General features: G+C 33.0%; 1 protein-coding gene across 1 annotated transcript; it reads right to left on the bottom strand.

Moving 5' to 3' along the window:
- Nucleotides 1-10: 10 nt before the first annotated feature.
- Nucleotides 11-15,090, bottom strand: LOC127263547 (myosin-17-like). The gene is made up of 39 exons (XM_051292637.1): nucleotides 14,676-15,090; nucleotides 11,615-11,743; nucleotides 10,382-10,525; nucleotides 10,088-10,233; nucleotides 9,822-9,978; nucleotides 9,657-9,715; nucleotides 9,355-9,514; nucleotides 9,088-9,237; nucleotides 8,849-8,985; nucleotides 8,614-8,760; nucleotides 8,405-8,506; nucleotides 8,262-8,319; nucleotides 8,081-8,182; nucleotides 7,838-7,875; nucleotides 7,524-7,650; nucleotides 7,273-7,443; nucleotides 6,286-6,417; nucleotides 6,058-6,167; nucleotides 5,868-5,928; nucleotides 5,458-5,635; nucleotides 4,913-5,118; nucleotides 4,692-4,811; nucleotides 4,510-4,608; nucleotides 4,203-4,424; nucleotides 3,636-3,775; nucleotides 3,184-3,292; nucleotides 3,051-3,101; nucleotides 2,874-2,954; nucleotides 2,583-2,753; nucleotides 2,301-2,456; nucleotides 1,990-2,196; nucleotides 1,727-1,864; nucleotides 1,560-1,630; nucleotides 1,359-1,458; nucleotides 1,224-1,280; nucleotides 1,078-1,134; nucleotides 921-1,001; nucleotides 752-834; nucleotides 11-633 (listed from the first exon to the last, which is right to left on the bottom strand). The coding sequence occupies exons 1-39, from the start codon at nucleotides 14,676-14,678 to the stop codon at nucleotides 510-512; spliced, it is 4,584 nt and encodes a 1,527-aa protein (XP_051148594.1). The 5' UTR covers nucleotides 14,679-15,090; the 3' UTR covers nucleotides 11-509.
- Nucleotides 15,091-19,561: the final 4,471 nt, after the last annotated feature.

Here is a 19,561-nt window from a genome sequence, read left to right as displayed (position 1 = left end):
ACATGCAAAAAACAAAAAACAAATAAAATTTATTTACATATAACTTACATATTAAAAACAAAGAATCATCAAAATAAGTGTTCATAGAAAACAAAGAATTATCAAAAGCTCTACGGCTATCATTCATTTGCATCATCATCTTCTTTACACCCAAAAAAATATAACATGGATTCATTGCAAGCCATATTGCAAATCACCACAACCAAATCTCAATAACAAGATCAATACAACCTAGTACCAACCCGAAACCCGGACACCGAAACCAAGCCCGAGCCCTACCGTCCATCCGTCGGATCCTTCGATGGATGGATGAGAGAAATAAAAAAGAAAGAATGAACCCAGACGGCGATAAATTAGTGCCGTCCGCAACCAAATTGCGAATAATCAAAACACAAATATACAAACCAACACAAACCACATCAAATGATCAAACCCGCGTATATATATTGTATGTATGCACAAATACTTTCTGCTTTGCTGAATTACCCGGCGGCGCCAATCATCGTCAATCAATCTGATCGTTGATGTAAGAATACGAACCCCGAGCTTTCACGGATTAAAGGGGGAGGCTCGACGTCAGATACGTCTACTTGCTGCACCGATTTGGAGATGTCGTCCACGGAGAACGGGATGCTGCACAAGTTCATTTAGAACAGTAGAAGCTTAGAACAATGGTAAATCTACGATGTTCGACTATCCGGAAAAGGTTAAAGGATATTAAATGGGAATAATGCTGTCGGAAACACTATACCTCGAATCATCGTCTAATAGGAAGGAACTGCTTACGGAATTGTTTGAGTCCTCTGTCATCATAACTCTCATATTTGAAATGACCTATATTTGAAGAATCGTTGAATTTATTCGAGGCGAGGTTGGTTGAAGAGTGTCGTGAAGTGAGCTAATGTTCGAAACTAATGTACCTCAGAAGAGACGCTATGAGTGCCATATTTATCGTCCCAGTACATTGTGCTGATCCGGTATAGTTGTTGAATGCTCAGCACCTGTAAAATGATTCGATTGTAAGATAATGCCGAGATGATCCAGGACAGAAATTTGGATCGGGAAAGGTTTACTCACGGGACAAAGGTCATTCGTAATTTCACTCAACGTCTTCTTGGGCTTTTGATGTATGACCTGATGCACGAAACACGACAGCATTGTGACGCCGTTCCAGATAAGAAAGAAATGAAGTTAGAAATGAAACGAGGGGATGTGATCCGCACCAAAAATCCGACGGCCTGCCGGATATGCTTTAGCTCATCCCAAGCAGATCCTACATACTGCGCGCCAGGATTCGACTGTAAGGCAGTGATACGACGTACAGATAAATGGCGGAAATTATCGGAACGAAAGCTTACTTCCTCTGTTGCATAACAGCACCATTGCTCTAATTCAGCCAACCCAGCTTTTACGTACTCCCCGTTGCTGAACGAGCAGCATTCACGACGTAAAAGAAGACTGCAGTGTTTCAAATTAGAGAAGGTCATTTGAATCATTTGTTTAATGGTGCTAATATAGAATCGTAAGAACATTAAAGGTTTCGATAGAGATGAACTTGCCTGTTGAATAATTGCACATTGATAAACGAAAATATTTGAGTGAAAACCTTTCGAACCAGGAAGGGAGGAACCTGTAATTGCATTACAGCAAGAACAAAAGAACACAATCAAACTAAAACGAAGAAACTCGAAACCAAATTTCACGTTAAGACTTTCCGAGAACTTACGTAATTTGCTTTCATCGTCTTCAAGTAATTGTCTAGACTTTTAACAATGCTCTGCCAATGAGCAATCAGTGCTTGTTGTGCAACAGCATTAGCTTGGGACCGTCCCTTTACTAAACTCGCCCGAGACGTCCTGGGAGCCTGCAAACAAGTAGATTTACGATACAAATAAAAACAACAACAACGCATCTGCTTGATAGAGATATACATATATATATATATACATTGACAAACTAATCAGGAAAATCGAGTCGTCAGGATTTTACCTGGATACATAAACCAAGTACAGGGGAAATCTCTTTCTTCAAATTGTCCCTAATCATTCCATATATTTTCTCGAGGAAAGCCGTAAGCTGCTGCTTGAACAACAAAGCCGGATATTTGGCTTCAACTTGTCGTAAATCATCAAGTCTACCGAGCATACGGCCATTGAGAAATGCTAGCCCACCACTCTGGGGAGATGCTCTCAATCCCTTCGACAAGTGGTGTTTAAACATTAGAGGCATATTAAAAAACCAACAAGTAAAATTACATGCAGAAGACAAATGTAAAATAACATTGAAGGACAATAGCATACTTGCGACATCCTCCCAAAGAGAGAAGCCGATGATGATCTTCGCCGTTGTGGGGTCAAACTGGCAGCCCCACTTGCTTTCAGTGTGTGTTGGAGCAGTGTCAACAATGTGGAAGTATTACATAGCCAATAGGCTAGGACATCATTGTTATCGGGGGCCTTCAATGGAGTTTCACAAAATAAGTTTTTCCAAAGCATTCCACGTACATTTTCGAATTTAAGTTTGAGTTTTAATTATAGATTGCTAATAGAAATAGAAGATACCAATCATCTATCCATTTTTACCTCAATGGCTGATGCTATAGTTTGAATTATGCGATCGAAAACACTTGTCCTCTCAACCTCAAAAGATCTCCAGTGTAGAAGGCTTTTGTAAATAATACTAGCAGCAACAGGTTTACCACCAGAAAATCCGAGATCTTGAGTAATGCACTTTATCAAGAGATCTTGGTTTTCCTGCCAAAAACGAAAAAATCAGAGCTTGTTATCTTTTGAGATTGAAGGAGAATGAAACCTAATAAAGACCAGGCCTCGATCATTATTGAAATATTGAATGCACATGCTGAACCCATTTACCTGCTGCTTTTCGTTGAGAGATTTCTGGGGCTTTTCCTCCGATTCAGGCTCCTTGGGATTCGCCACAACAAGAGCATTATCCTGAAACAAGCAGACCATAAGCAACAATGATATTCAACCATAACCGAGTCGTGCTGCATTTCCTAAATTCCCAAATCTCAACAACAAAAGCTTTACATGTGCAGACTTCACTTCTCCATTGTGAATATTTCCATTCTCTGGAGTTCTCTGTAAAGTTACAAGGAAAGGTCTGATAAGAATATCTGCAATGGTAGTGAGTATAGGTAAGCGAATGATGTATCAGCATTACCGGAATAATAGTTGTTCTAGGTCTAGATTTCCCTGTAGGTGACATAGTAAGAGCCTGTTGTCGGAGAACTTGGTTCTCAGACTCGAGGTTCGACAGCTTCTCTTCAAGCCTACAATTAGGAAAGTAACAATCACACACTAAAACATATGAACCAAGCGAAGAAAAAGGTACTTTGTTGCTGTCATTGTAATTATTCGTAGGGATGCAGTAAGTTGATCCTTCAAACATGGCAAAATAAGTAAGTCCAATAAAGAATCTCAGAAATAGTTATTTTATGACTACTAAAAAAATATTTCCCTGACAAATTTAAAGATCAACAAGAAAGCTTCATGAACACAGAAACGGCCATTAGACAGACACCCTTTCCAGGGAAAAGTATTCAGCAAAAGGAAAGAATAATGCCTTTGGACAATGGATTAAACCAAATGTTCATACAGATTCAATGGATATACCTTCTTGTGGAATCTTGAAGTTGATCCACTTTTCCTACAGCTTCCTCCAGTTTTCTGGTCAATTCATTGTTTCGGGCCTCAGCATCTGTGCGAGCCTTTTTAGCCTCTTCTGCATCTTGTTTTTCTGACAGAAGCAAAGCCTGCAAATAATAAAAGAATGGACTTCTTATGAGGGAACTTTTGAAAAGGAAGAATAGCAATTAAATTTCTCAATACTTTGCAAAATGGCAATTTATCATATTATCTGAAGTTGATCCACTCAGCAATTGAGTGTTCAATCTGAAATGGGTTATATTTATAGAAACGACCTAAATTTTAAAGCCATCAGTCCAGTTATACTTAACTAGAGAGTTAATATCAGATATAAAGTTTCAGGGGATGATTCAGCAGTGGCTGCTATTAAGGAATTCAACCAAATGAGTAAACACTTTACCACACTGGAAATTTATCCCCTTGATAAAATACATCATTCGGTACACAAATAAATGTGTCGACAATATATATATATATACACTGTAGTGGTGACTTCAATTTTCAAGAAACTCTTATTTCAATATGAGTTCTTACCTTTAGACTTTCTACCTCTGATGTCAATGCATCAATCTTTGCTGTATCTTGAACCATAACCGGGGTTTCTTTGATGACAGGAGGTGCTTCTTCAATTGCCTTGCGCGCTGCTTCTTGTTCTTTTATCACTCTAGCATTTGCATCTTCCAATTGTGTTTGCATTGAATGCAATGCCTCCTGTAACTTTGCAATTTCTTGTGTTTTTGTTTCCTCCAACTCAGTCTACATCAAGAAGCAAAATAAAAGGGTGTGATTCTATTGGGTATATAAAAAAAACACGAGTCACAAAGTCAGTCGAAATAATTACCCTTAGACGTTTCTCAAACTGCAAACGCCATGTGAGCTCCTCCACCTTCTTTTCCAGCTTGTCTTTGGCTTCTTTAAGGGCTCCTGTTTCTCTTGCAGCCTGAACCAAGTAACAAAGATGCTTATAGAAAGTTCAGAAGGAACCAGCTACAAAAATGAAAAGGCTTAAGCATAGGTCAGAACCATTCTGAGCTTTCGAAGTTCTCTCCGAGCAACACGTTGCCTCCAAGCACATTGGGTAGTAATAGCAGCCTTTTGAAGACTGCGATAGTAAGTGTAATCTCTGTGACAGCGCTGACGGGCCTGCATGCCAACAATAAAATAATGTATCCATTAGTCGGTACAATGTTAACTGCTTAAACTCTCATCTGTCGAATTAAAGCAGTAGAGCCTAAAAAACAGACCTGAATTTTAATGGAAGCCTTAGTTTGCTTCCTGAATCTGAATTCATCCCGAGCTTTCATTGCCCGCATTCCAGTTTGCAACGCAATAGCCGAATCCTTCAAGGTCACATAGGATTCTCGAGCGGTGTGGCATCTGAAGTTCTTTTGAATCATAATAGCAGCAGCTTCACGTCGCAATTGCTCATAAAGTTTGCAAGCAGACAGAGCTACATAGAAAGGAAGAAGTTATATTATAATGCAAATTCCAATTTCCAGGGGAAGGGAAAAGGAAAAAAAAAAAAAAATCAACTTGGAGAGGTCATTTAAAGTTGACACATCACCAATTTGAGATGATGAGAAATCAGCTAAATGTTTTTAGACACGCAATTATTTTCATATACTGAAGAGCATATTATTTCACAGAAATATAATGGCACCCAATATCTTGGAGCATACGATTGCTTTCTTCCTCAGTATGCATACGCCTTCCTTTGCATATAGTCTTCTTGATTAGTATGAAAAATCAACTTAGAGATGAATAAACTTTACTAAAAAGACTGAGTTACCTCGCCAGCATGATTGCAATTGGATAGCAGCTTGGCGCAATAACAGAAAATCCTTCCTAGCAATGTAGGTACGGATTTGCCTTTGAATGGTCCTGGCTGCATTTCCAAGAACCTCTGCTCTCCTAGCATCTAGCTCAGCCATTTGACCAGCTCGTAGGAAGACCTTGGTTTTACCTAACTGCAGAACAAAGAGTATGCAAAGAACGGATCATACATCAACATAATTTATGACCAGAAATGCGCCTGATCATCAGGGAATCACACAATCAATGCTCTTGTCTATCACAGAATCCCAACTTCAGTATGAGGTGACATAGTATAATAGGGAAATGAATATATATATACATGTGCGTGCATATATATATATACACACACACCAATATTAGTACAGATTATCATATTTTAGTTACCTGATAGCCCTTCAATCCCATTTTGTCCAAAATCACTTGACATGCAACTTTGTCGTCATAGCTGCAAAAAGGATATATGGTATAAAATTATGAATAAACAAAATGAAAATATGCAGTGTGTTGGATGACACAAGGTAGGCTCAAATATGTAAGTTATAGGAATCAGTTTCAAGAAGCCAAAAATATTTACCTCCCATCCAATACTTCAGGAGCAAGAACACCAAATCGAAGAAGAAATTCATCAAATGTACGTCTTGTAGGGTATCCAGCACAGCTGATTCTGATAGCTTCGAGGACACCCTGTATAATCATTAGTAAAAATTCAAGTTAATTTACCATAAGAGGTAGAGGTCTTAAGCTGAGAAATCAACTCTGATGCCAAAAAAAATGACCAACACATCTTGTACATAATACTTACACCACATCGCAACTGCTGGATTACATTGATATTCTCAAAGATTGCAGGCTTAAGAACATTGTTTGGTTTTACACATCTGATGTAGTGAGGTTCCGTTGAACTTAGTGTCTCCATTAGAGACTGTAATTGTTGCTGCAAGGATATAAATATAGATCTCTTTAACACAACAGTTCTTAATATAAGTAAAATACCACTTACACACTCCTGCGTATTCGAAAATATCACCAATAATATTTTTGCATAAAATTAAGTTTCTATAAGCACCAACAATCAGAAATCAAACTATTCACTTTTCTTGGATACATAGAGCAACTTATGAACTGCAAAATAAGTATTTTGGCCTGTACATTTAAGACCAATGGATAGTTGTCTGGTTATTAATTATTCCTACAGATAAATAATATAATGTATCCATATTAGCTTATTGTTATGTCATGATTATAGTGTAATATGTATTATTGCCTCTCCTAATTCATATGGAACATGGAAAGTAACAGTAAAATCACACTCCAAAAACAATACAACCTCATACGATGTATGCTTTTTAGGTTTTACAAAAACAAAAACGGAAAATGCAGCACAAGAACTCAAAAATGAATATACCCATAAACCAGCAGAAGTTTATAGGGCTCGGAGTTCTAACCCAACATGGATGAATATTTTTCGAATGGCACCTCATTGTAACATTGCAATAGAACACTACTAAGAACATCTATCACCAAATTAGGTCTTCAAACTTCCAGTATTCCCTCATGTATTTAACTGATTATTAGAGAATGGATATTCAACACTGTTGGAAATAAATTTGAACTTCTTATTTTACACTAAACCAGATAGTTTAACATATAAATGCAATTTGAAAGAATATTCTAGTTATCAGAGACGGGTGTAAAAGGCTCACTATGACCGGATGATATAGCAAGCTTTAGTAATTTAACATTGGCATTGATAAAAAACTTTTACTAAACTGGAAGATATCAGAGAGACCTTAAAGCGGGTTCCGATTGAAGAAAATTTGGAACTTTTTGATGATTCTTCTGGAAGAGGAGGAAACAAACCAGCCACAAACGAGCACTTTGAAGCCGTTAACAAATCTTGATGCTCAGCCACCACATAATCTTTGTTCTTATCCAAGAACAGATCTGCCATGTATGTTACCTACAATTAATGAATATGGTTACATTATGTTTCCACAGGTGCGCAGCACATACAATATTTCACGATCAACACGTTATTACCTCCCCCGCATAGTGGGATATCGTGAAATTGGTGCGCGAGAGCTTGGGCTTTATAAAACGCTTATGTTTTGCAAAGGTTTGATACAACTTCTGAGCAAATGTCTCATGGGTAGATTTAGGAAACATACTGCCACAAAACAGTATTAATGTTGAGTACATGCCATCAGAAGTGAAAAAAAAAAAAAAAAGCAGCAGTGGTTGCACATAAGCAGCCACCTCTAATAAAGATGGAGCAATATTGAGAAATCCATAATCTTTCAATGAATTACAGAGATAAGAAAGTATTAGGATCAGAGAATATAAAAACTTCATACCAAGCCTCATCCAGCAGTGCAATTATCCCTCCTGGTTTCTGGGGAAATAAAAAACGAGAAAAAGAACATATATCAAATAAGTAATTATCAGGTTTCCTATGTGCAGTGACCATAAATAAATAAATATTGAAAATATTAAAATTTAAACATCCATGCTAAAATGGTGAAAATATATTCATATGAATAATTGGTTGGACTAAAAAACACAAAATCAGCAAAGCATTAAATCAAGGGTCTCAAAACCTTCTCAATTAAATCAAGAACATCTTGGTTATCAACAAACTCTATGTAGCTCCAGTCTATCTCTTCTTTTTCATAGTCTTCTTGTTCCATCTTAAAGACATGCTGAAAACGGAACACAAATCTCATATAAGCAGTTCAAGTATGGAACTGACATAATTTAAGTTTAACAAAAAAGAAAGACCTGATTAAAGTGTTGCTGCAATTTTTCATTAGTGAAATTGATACAGAACTGCTCAAAGCTGCCAACATGAAAAAAAATGTCAGGAGAATTAATAATATATCTCCCTATTATTGCTAATGAGATATCAAGGTAAGGAAGCTTGCCTGTTCTGCTTAAAGCTTTCAAACCCGTATATGTCAAGAACACCTATTATCGCTTTTGAGTTAGGATCCTGTCCGATGGAGATATTTATTTTTTCTACAATCCTGAAAGCAGTAGAGAGAACAAGTTAAAGGACAAAATGATTATTCAATTACTGCTATACACTTGAATGAATATATATATATATATATCTGAAGCACCAATATTGTACCAATCAAACAGCCGAGAATATACAGTCTTTGCCAAGGCATCCCTGCTACCCAAGGCAGCTTCTGGATCAAGAGTCCTTGTAATGACTTCTTCAGGTGTCACCATCACACGCTTGATCAATGCATCTTCCAAGCTCTTGGGATCACAACTATTGAATTATATCCATCACAACAATTTCTCACTAACACCATTAGCAATTTTATTCGAAGTACAAACAACAAGGACAAAAGCCTGACCTCAGTAATTCGGCGGTTGTATTTAGATGAAACATAGACTTCTCATCCTTAATCACAGAAGAATCAATCTCCTTGCCCTTGGCAAAATTAATATTACCAAGATGCAGAACTGCTGCAACCACCCTAAATATTGCCTCCTACAGAAATGTACATCATGATGAATAAAATTATGCACATAGAAAAATAGAGCAAGTTTTACAAACAAGCACATTTCAGGGTGTCTTCAGGTATAGGCTGACCTGTTCTTCTTCACTGATTCCAACTATATCCATAGCTCTTCTGGTTGCAAGGTATTCCTCAGCATCACTTACTCCATCAAGTTCGTAACACTTGGACTGGTTGAGATAATGAAATGAATCTGGCTGACCAAGTTTGTACCTTTCTCTTTCCTGAAGAATGAAGACATTATAAATTGTCCTAAAGCATTAACAAAACTGCTAACATGAACATGATGCAAAATCTATAAAAACAGTCAGGAACTAAACTACAAGAGAAATGCAACTTACCTCAGGCGGTGCTGCACATAGAAGATAAAAGCAATGGTAGTTCCTTTCGGGATTTGAAATTTGACAAACACGAGATCTCTCCAGCAAATATGTTCTAACAGCTGCTCCAGATATCCTCCCACTCTTGTCAAATTGGATTTCAACAAATTTACCAAATCGACTGCATATATGCAACACCAGCAAAACCATTAATTAATATTCAACCGCATTTAACTCTTAACTACTAAAATGAGTTGAACACAAATAATCAAATTAGACATGAACCTTACAATATCCTTAACTAAAGATAGGTTAACACTCACCTAGAGTTGTTATTCCTGACAGTTTTGGCATTACCAAATGCTTCAAGAACTGGATTTGACTGTAATTTACAACACAAATACAAGCAGTGAGACAAAAGTGGAGGCAAACATTATAGTTTGATTTGAGATTTATTTTGTATAGAGGAAATGTAAATTTCTACTTACTTCTAGAACTTGTTGTTCAACAGTCCGTCCTTCTACTCCAGACCGCCCACCCAAGTATGCAAGATATCTCATCAACATTTTTGTTGTTTCAGTTTTACCAGCACCACTTTCTCCACTGACCAATATGGAGTTGCTCTTTCCTTCATTAATCATTGCCCTGACAACAAGATGCATCATGGATGAACAAGTCACTATGTTGCCTTGCACAGCCAACCAAGAGATCCTCCGAACATACATCATAATGAAAATATCCTATCAAATATCACCTGTAAGCCACATCACCAATTGCAAAAACATGAGGACTAAGCTCTCCAAGTGCTGCCCCTTTGTATTGCTCCATCATGTGAGAATCATATAGATGTGGTATTTTTTGAAAAGGGTTTACCGCAATCAGAATATTTCCAGTATATGTCTGAGAAAAATGTCATGTGATAAGTTAGAAGAAGTACTTGTTATTTGTCCTAAGAAAGGATGGAAAATAAAAAGAAACAATTCTAATGAGGTTTACTGGAAGCAAGTGGATTACAGATCAATTATCAGGGCAAAATCAAAATGCTTACATAAATTTCATTAAGTTCATATCTCGTAGCCAAATTTTGCAGAACTCCAGGTTCATGTAAATATGAAAGCTTGGTCATATCATCAACACCCCCAGGTGGTGCTTCGGTATCCTTTGGAAACACTTTTGAGATATCTGCGACAACCTGCAAAGCAAAAGGCATATAATACATGGAAAATTCAAATTTAATATGGAACACAGTTGAAGTGAGCCAAATGCAGTCCACATATAATGAAGTAAAAATAACAGTTGACATCAAAATAACAGTTGCCAATAAAGATGTCAAGCAGCATACATAACACCATTTTGGTTAAAAATTATGGTACATAATGTAACCATATTAATGATTCCCATTGAAATTAGCTTCGTAATAGAACTTGAATGAAAAGACAAAGAAAACCTTCGCGTGAATACACGCAAGAAAACCAAAGAACGGGATAATAATGGCATCCCAATTATTTTACCAATAGCGTAAAAAGTCATTATGAAGTGCAACTCTGGGTTTCTCAAGACTGGTTTACTATTTTCATAAACTTCCATAGATGTCATTGTTCATATTGTAATACAATTTGAAATAACAAAAACCATTTCACAGCCATAAACTGCAGGAAAGTATATAGCATTAGCATATTAAGCTATTTACATGATGCCATGAGTATCCAAGAAATGAAATATTTTCAAATTCCATTAGTTCAGATTAACTTTAACATTTTTTGTTGCAAGAGATTGCCAAACTGTTTGTCCGATTTTTTAAGTTGGAATAACAGAAATTGGCATAACAAGTTTGTGATTATATTGGATGTTAAAAATAAGTGCAAAACCCGATCTAAATTAGCAAGAAAAAGTAAGACTTGAAATAAGAGTTACATGACTTGGCCTCTCCCAAGGTCATATTTATCACTCACTTTTCGTTGAAAAATAAAATGTAAGATATTCATGGAAGTGTTTTAACCGGATATATTCAGATAAGCTCTGAAACCCCCATGTTAGAGATAGTAACATGATTCTTGTCAGGTGAACCGAGAAGGTCAAGTACTATAGGATACAGGAATGAATATTTGTGAATAGGATCACTCAAGAAAACAAAATGCAAAACAGATGAACATTCCTGAAAAATCTGAACATTTAAAAAAGCTGAAACATAATATTTCTAAACTATCTTCACAACAATTTGGTAATTACAAGTATCACATCAACGTGACCAGTAAAAACTGCGTTACTTCCAGGCATTCACCTTTTTTCCATTGGTGGTTTGAACATGAACATTTTGACCATCTATACGGTTGACTTGCCCATCAATCCATGCCAAAGCTGGATCCTCAACCCACACATGTGAACCAACTATAATGTTAACTGGTGATGCCTGCAAAACAGTCAAAAGAAACTTCTCATCCATCTGGAGCAAGTTATCGCATAGAATGGTCATTATGTAATTGAAGATTAAGGAAGAACTAGTTGCCACGTGCGCAAGGTTTTCATGTTCCATTTCTCATACTAAAATATAAATACTGCTAAAAGACCACGTAAAAGCACCCCAAAATACCCTTCCATAGATAGGAAAAGTCCCATTACAAGTACTCTCCCACAAATATCTCCATAATCTTTATCATAACTAACTGGATGAATGTACCTAGGTGTATTGAGTAATCATGTTGCGAAAGAAGTCTCTTTATCAACACAAACACTAAAGTAGGTAATCTCCTATATTTGGAGTCCATGTACAAGAGGAAATGTCTATTTGGGTTATAAGTTATTTATGCCGAAGACTTCTTATGATTAGCATGATTTACATCTTGTTTATTATAATTATAGTGTATCCATTTGTAAGATCACTCTGCTTTGTGCTCAGAGAATTCAATTAATAGGAAATCCACAGAAAGAAATGTTTGATTACTATGATCAATGATGTGTCAACTTTGGCTAATACAATCAGTTATGCTGTGTTGGAGAAATTAGTATTGTACAAAGACTATCTCACATAATACTCATAAGCTAGTTGACAGGGAAGATAGAATATTTTAATATAAGAATATTTTAATATATGTTCATTTACATATTAAATCCTCCAATGCATCCCCTCGCGTGGAGATGGTATTCTTTTTCATAAAGCATGTAAAAAGACTTTCTCATGATGGGACAGTTAAGGTATAGGACATTCCATTAATCTCAACAAAAAACTTAAGTAGATGCATTCTGGTGCATTATTTATATATTTAATCCTCCAAAAAACATAAACAGATATACAATAATACCTTTAAAATTTAGAATAAGTTGACACTCATGATTCTGATTTCTTCATGTATGGCTATCATAGATACCTATAGGTTCTACAATGTTACGTAGTTAGTTATTGATTTTGATCCAAATGATTGTTATCTACATTTTGATCCAACTCGCTACTCACTTACAGTTTAAAGTAAGTTTGGGCATTCAAATCCTTCAACATATGAAACATACTTTTCAAGCTAGTAATTTATATTAAAGTAAGACTATAACATCAAATTAGAGAATAATTATCAAAATGTACTACTAAAACTCTAGGGTTGTGTTTCTTTAACATTTGAATTTGGGCCTGGAGTTTGAGAATAAATGAATAATAAGATTTTGAATCAAATTAATGTATAATGTGATGTTTTGAAAGACAATGATTATTTTGTATAATATATTAAATGAAAAGTAAGTGTTTAAGTTGATGGTTTTGAGGGAAAAATTGAGACCAAAACTAGACCTTAAAGAAACAAACCCTAGACTACACATTTCTTTATCACACCGATTTACTGTTCGAGTTATTGAACGAATGGGTTTTAAAAAGACAACATTAGATTGGGATCTCATTTCAGAATACTACTATAGTATATCGTACTGCTCATTGTCTAATATTTTGGTTAAATTAGCACGTCGCCTACCTTCCATCTGTTTCTGCTTGTTGTCTGTTTGTTTCTGCATGTCTGCAACTCTAGCTACTTGAAATCATCTATCGGTATTTCATTTTTAAGTTGATATAGTCTCCAAGTCATAATTGCGTTGGTATGATCATACTTTAAGTACTATATTTTAACTATTGTGTATTCGGAATATATGCATTTTCTTACTTGATAGCACAGTTTGCATTTCATAACCTTAATCAAATATTATTAATGGAAATCAACAAGAAGCTCCAATTTAATTCTTCTATACTCGGTAAGGCAATCACTAGTCAAGATCAACTTAAGATAACGAAAAAATTTATTTCATATGTTAAATTTAGTATGTTCCGTGAAACCAAACATTAATTACTGGTGGTAGATCCACCAACTTGACACCCACCACCCACGTAAAGCAAGTCTACTATTATGATCCAATATTCGATGGATCAAGGGTATTAAAGAAACCCCGCGAGTAAAACTAAGCAAATAAAATTTTAGTAGGAAAAGTACTTCTAGAGCGATGCCGGTATAATCAAAATTTATAATTCACAAACAATATTCCAAAAGCATCATATCTTTTAGACCAGAACAGCAATTAGGATAGACACGCGATTGCACAATTCACACTAATCTCATATTCGTAGCAAAATATGGCTAGTTTAATGTTTGCTCAAAAACTGTGCAACAATACAGCTCCTCATAACAAAACATTTGAACTGCTTAGCCAATTCTTCTTCCACATTATGATCACATAGAAATAATCTTCGAATACATTTATACATAAAACTTTAGGAAATGAAGAAGAGAGGCATTTTACAGCTACCATCAAAGATAATCTCAATATCGTCCACGATATCTACTAAAAATCCTTTACAACCTTCAGTCAATTAGCGAATACGATATCTACAAAAAAAATGAAATAAGTGTCTCCTAACAACTACTAAGGTCTCGTCACCGCAGAAAAATGAACTTGTATCAATAAGATGGTAAAGAAGTAAGCATATTCGAAGCCTTCGAGCAGTCAGTCATTAACAAGAGCACTATCAAAGCTTAACAAATGAAAGAGGCAACCATATTACAATTCTCAATCTTATATTTTCAGTGAACATGATTTCAGCAGCTTTTTATCATTTCTACCAACAAAATACGGCAAATCCAGTTTCAAAGAATGAACAAAATTAGTACATCGAATTTTCCTTCCAATTATATTCACAACTGCAGATAAATCCCAACTCCTCTAAAGAACAAAAAGAAAAACAGAATTAACCCAAAATAGCATACGCAATCCGAATTGAAACAAACTGACCAAATCCAAAGTCAAAACAAAATCAAAGCAAGTCCAAACCAAACACGGCAGCGGAAGACTAGTTGAAGGGATCAAAAACTCACCATAACTGAGCAGGACAAAAAACTCGATCTCTCACCCCCTCTTTCAGCTCATCAACGCAAAACGAGTCGGAGCTGACCGGCAAACCCAGATCGACCTCCGGAGAATTTCCCCGCCGCCGCCGCAAGAAATGAAATAATAAATCCCTTTTTCCCTCCAGCAACGATGATTAGCTCCGCAGATTCTCCTGCCAACAACCCAACCCTTTTTCTGCTGGCAAATCCACCAAAACCCCCAATTCAAAACACCCGCGAGCACAATCTTTTAAGCACTTACTGACGATTCTTGGGAAAGTGGGGTTGAATTTTTTGTTCGTATTTGGGTCTTCTTGGAGAATTTGAAGATTTTTCTTTGTGTTTTCACCCCGACGAATTCGGCCCCGCCGTACTCACTATATTTTATCTAACTTTTTTTTTTTTTTTGAGAAGCTAAAATATATATATATATACACACAAATGTACGTATTTATATATATGTGGAAAGAGAGTGGAGTCCCAAACATAAACAAACAGGAGGACAGAGAGAAGGAGAGATTAAGGTTATATATGCTACTGATTACTATACAGCACTTTACACTAAACACGACAGTTCGTGATTATTTAGCTGCCTTTTCTGGTCTAAATTTACTATTTTACCCCTATTACCATCCATTGTTCACTGTTATATAATAATGTTTTATATTGTTCACTCACAAAATATATAGTATTTTTTTATTTTGAATTGTTCTGATACAAATAAATCATTTCAAAACCAACTTATTTTCTTACATATACTTCTATTTTATTATGACAACGTTATTTTTATTAAAAAAAATAAAGATAATTATTTTTGCATTATTTTAAAGTGAGCATTGAGTAAACCTCCAGTCGAATCTAATATTTTGCAAACTAAGCCCGATAGACCAGTCACACGAATCATATGTGGTAAATAAAATTCATTCATATTATCAAATTTAGCGATGAAATTTGAAACTTTTTTTATATTGAAAATATGTTTTTTAATAATGAATTGTGCATAGTAAAAGAAACTAAACCAATTTTTAAAAAATATCAAGACCTCTTATTTCATTTTAAAAATTGTTTGATATGAGAAATTTTTAGATGCCAAAAAAAGCAAATACAACAGTGTTTGCCAAAAAGCTTGAAGTCATATTATTTATACCTAATGATTTTACTTTTTAACATTTAATTACATTGGCTATCAAGATTGCTTTATACATTACGTCCCGAAAGTAAAGAAAAACAAGGTAAATTTGGCGATTCAAAAAATTGACATTTTGAACACTGACCCAATCAATATTTTGAATTGTGGTTAAGGAATTGACAATCCGAAATCGATGGACAAATTTTCAAACCTTACAATTGATTGCAAAATCATAATCACCTGTTGAGCAGCCGGTGAAATTTCGGGGGTTTTCGCCGATAGTTGACGATCGTCTTATGGTCGAGATGTTGGATCTTCGATGAATAAGTTATTTTGGGTTGAAAAAATATGTGAAAAAAAGATAAGATATATATAGAACTAAAAAAGAAATAAATAAATAAATAAATAATAAATACATAAATAAAAAGGCTTGAAAAGTACCTCAACTTCACGAATCAACCTCCAAGCTGCATCTAATATTTTGCTTAGATGAAAATATCATTGTATGAGTTTTCTTTTACATGTTCAAATTTGTCTCATTTTCTTTAGGAAGCCATATCCATTTAGATATTAGCTTTAAAATACATTTTTACAATAAATTATGATAATAATGCTAATTTAAGTACGAGTAAATTATATAACATTTTATTGTATTTTAGTAAAAAAGTGCGTAAAATATTTCATATTTTATTTATTGCGTAGAACTCATTTATGTTGAATTAAAATTGGGATAAAATGCACACTTAGTCGAAAATTAATTCTATATAATAAAAGATATAAAATATATTAAATATTTTTGTTTGAATAAAATAAATAAAGAAACAATTATTCAGTCCTTTCGTTTTATAGGTTTTATGATCTTTATAAAAAATATACATATAAAATGAAATTGTGATCATTTATTTATTTATTTTACTAAAAAAAAAGTATTTAACATAATTTATCTCTTTTATTTGTATAAAATTAATGATTAAGTTTATATTTACAAGCAAACATGTCTTTGGACTAAAGATGATTTTGCACTAATTTTAATTTAACACAAAAGTATTTCATGTAATAAATATAATACGGAATATTTTGTATATTTTCGTTGTAATACAATATAGTGTTACAATTTACCTTTACTTATAAACAGATCTATAAAGTAAAAAAAAAAAAAAAAAAGAAAGAAAGAAGAAGAAGAGAGAAATCATAAATATGATTAAGCAGATCATTATTTATATTAATATAAATTTTGTATAATGTGTAAAAGCATAAACAATCGTTGTATATTAAAAAAAAAAAATCATAAAAAATCTCTTTAACAAAAGACACTAAGGTGTGTTTGTTTGGATTTGGATTTTGATTTGCGATTTAAATAATAAAAATTTTAAATTAAAATAATGTATATTATCATATAATATAAATAGATATTGATATAATCTTTTAAATATAAAAATTTATTTTTTAATATAAAAAAAAAACAAATAAATATTTGGTTTGATATTTTAACTTTTTTTTTTAATAAATAATAGAAATTTGATAAATTTTGATAAACGAACATACCTAAGTAAATAAACCTCTTCTAAAAAATAAGTTTGATTATATATTGATATTTACTATATTAATATCATTCTAATAAAATAGTATGTGTTATATGTGCATTATAAATTGCTATTTCCTAAAGCCATCAAAATAGGTTGAACACGTCGGATTGGTCCGCTCCGTCCTTACTTTCAAGGAGGATTGAGTTGTGATTTTTTAAGTCCGTGGGCCTAAATGGGCCAACTTGCATGGACTGCGGGTTGACGATGAATTAGCCCGCCGACCAATTAAATATAATAATTAGTACTCACAATATCATAATATATTTTAATTTTATATAAATTACAAATATATCATTAATTTATAAATAACGCACAAAAGTAAAAAGTATAAAAATCATCTTGTACACTTTATTTAATAAATAACATATGATTATTTTTAATCTAATGAAAATAAATATTTTAAGTTAATACTAATAAAATAAATCTTATATTATCATTAGCTTAAATAAATTATCAATATAAAATAAATATTTTAAGTTAATACTAATAAAATAAATCGTATATTATCATTAACTTAAATAATTTATTAATATTGTCTGCACGTTGTTTTTCTCATATTATCAATGTCACTGTTGTTTGTTTTGATTTTTCATCATTTGTTTTGTTCGTCTTCCATTCTATAATTTTATAATTTTACGAATTCATAAAATTAATTATGATTTATTTTTAAAATAGAGTAAATCTTATTATTAATTTTTTTAAATACACGAAGTAATAATATTTAGAATTGAGAATTTTTATATTTGTTATTATTTTAAAATATTTATTATTTAAATTTTACAATAAAACTATTTTAAATTATTTTTAAATATTAATTACAAAAATATTTATAATATTAATATTATTTTAATAATTTTAAAAAGCTCGTGGACTAGCCCACTTAGCTCGCCACTCGCCAGTGGGTTGAGTTGGACTGATGAAATTTTGATCCGCCCTACCGCAGATTGACCTGCAAATAATCCGCTTATTTGCGGGTTCAGGTGGGATATGGACTAATCTGTCCCACTAACCCGTTTTGACAGCTCTAGTATTTATACACTCATATGTTCAATAAATATTTGATTTAATATTATTTTATAATTTATGTTATATATATAGGATTTGTTTAATTTGATTTTCAAATAAAAAGATACTATTTCAATTTATATGATTTTTAATAAAATATTTTGAGTTTGTTCATTTAAATTTTTTGATATAGTTTCCTATCAATACTACTAAAAAACATAGTAATATATAAATATATTAACACAATATATAATACATATACTTTATTAATTAAAAGAATAATAATTTAATACATAATATTATTTTTTGGGAGAAAAAATAGGATGAACAGTGGAAATCCAAATAAATCCCTCAAATAAACGCATTTAAATAATACAAACTGTAATTCTATCTAATTCTGCATAATTCTGTAAAATTATAAAAAAAATTAAAATAAAAAATCCAAAAAATCTCAAAATTCTGATATTGCCATAAATTTACAAAATATAGGGTCCTTTTGAGCTGTTATATATATATATATATGATAAGTATTATTTAATTTGTCAAAGGAATATTATTACTACTATTTTATATTTTGATGCCTACCGCATTTTTGCTGGCGTGTGGAATATTTTATTAACGCACATTATATATTATTCCAATATCAGATTTATTTATTTATTTATGTAACTATTTATTTGCGTACAAACACTCGCTCACGTACGCGTTACAACCTGAAAACTTGTATCGTCGTGTTTATTAAAAATGCGACTTTGTTATCTCTTTTTTATTTATTTATTAATGTTATTATTTATCTCTTAATTTGTGTGACCTGACCGAGGTATTTGGATAATGTTTTGTTTTATACTCCCTCCGCCACCCGCAGATGATGGAGCCTTTTGTTAGGATACGATATTTTAGGTAATATATGTTATTAAATTATTAATAATAAATTAAGATAATATTTTATTATTTTTATATGCTTAGTGTTGTTGGTATTTTAAATATTTTTATAATTATATCTCAATAAAATATATGTAATATGAATATCATTTTGTAAACAATAAAATTTTATATAATACAAATGAATAAAAAAAATATTTATTTATCATTATCATAAATTAGTTTTATAAAAAATGACGAGTTTTAAAGGTAGATAAAAATATTTGTTAATT

The sequence above is a fragment of the Andrographis paniculata genome, unplaced genomic scaffold (assembly GCF_009805555.1).
Source record: "Andrographis paniculata isolate CXL003 unplaced genomic scaffold, ASM980555v1 Contig69END, whole genome shotgun sequence".
Classification (NCBI taxonomy): domain Eukaryota; kingdom Viridiplantae; phylum Streptophyta; class Magnoliopsida; order Lamiales; family Acanthaceae; genus Andrographis; species Andrographis paniculata.
Note: the sequence above shows the minus strand (reverse complement) of the source record. Positions and strands in the feature narration are given on the sequence as shown.

Bases quoted from the DNA above. Each gene is read 5' to 3' on its own strand.
- LOC127263547 (XM_051292637.1), bottom strand. The intron at 5,636-5,867 runs GTAACTAAAATA...TTTGTTCTGCAG, and splicing joins TGGGATTGAAGGGCTATCAG to TTAGGTAAAACCAAGGTCTT. The intron at 4,425-4,509 runs GTAATTATTTCG...TTCTTGATGTAG, and splicing joins AGTTTGAGAAACGTCTAAGG to ACTGAGTTGGAGGAAACAAA.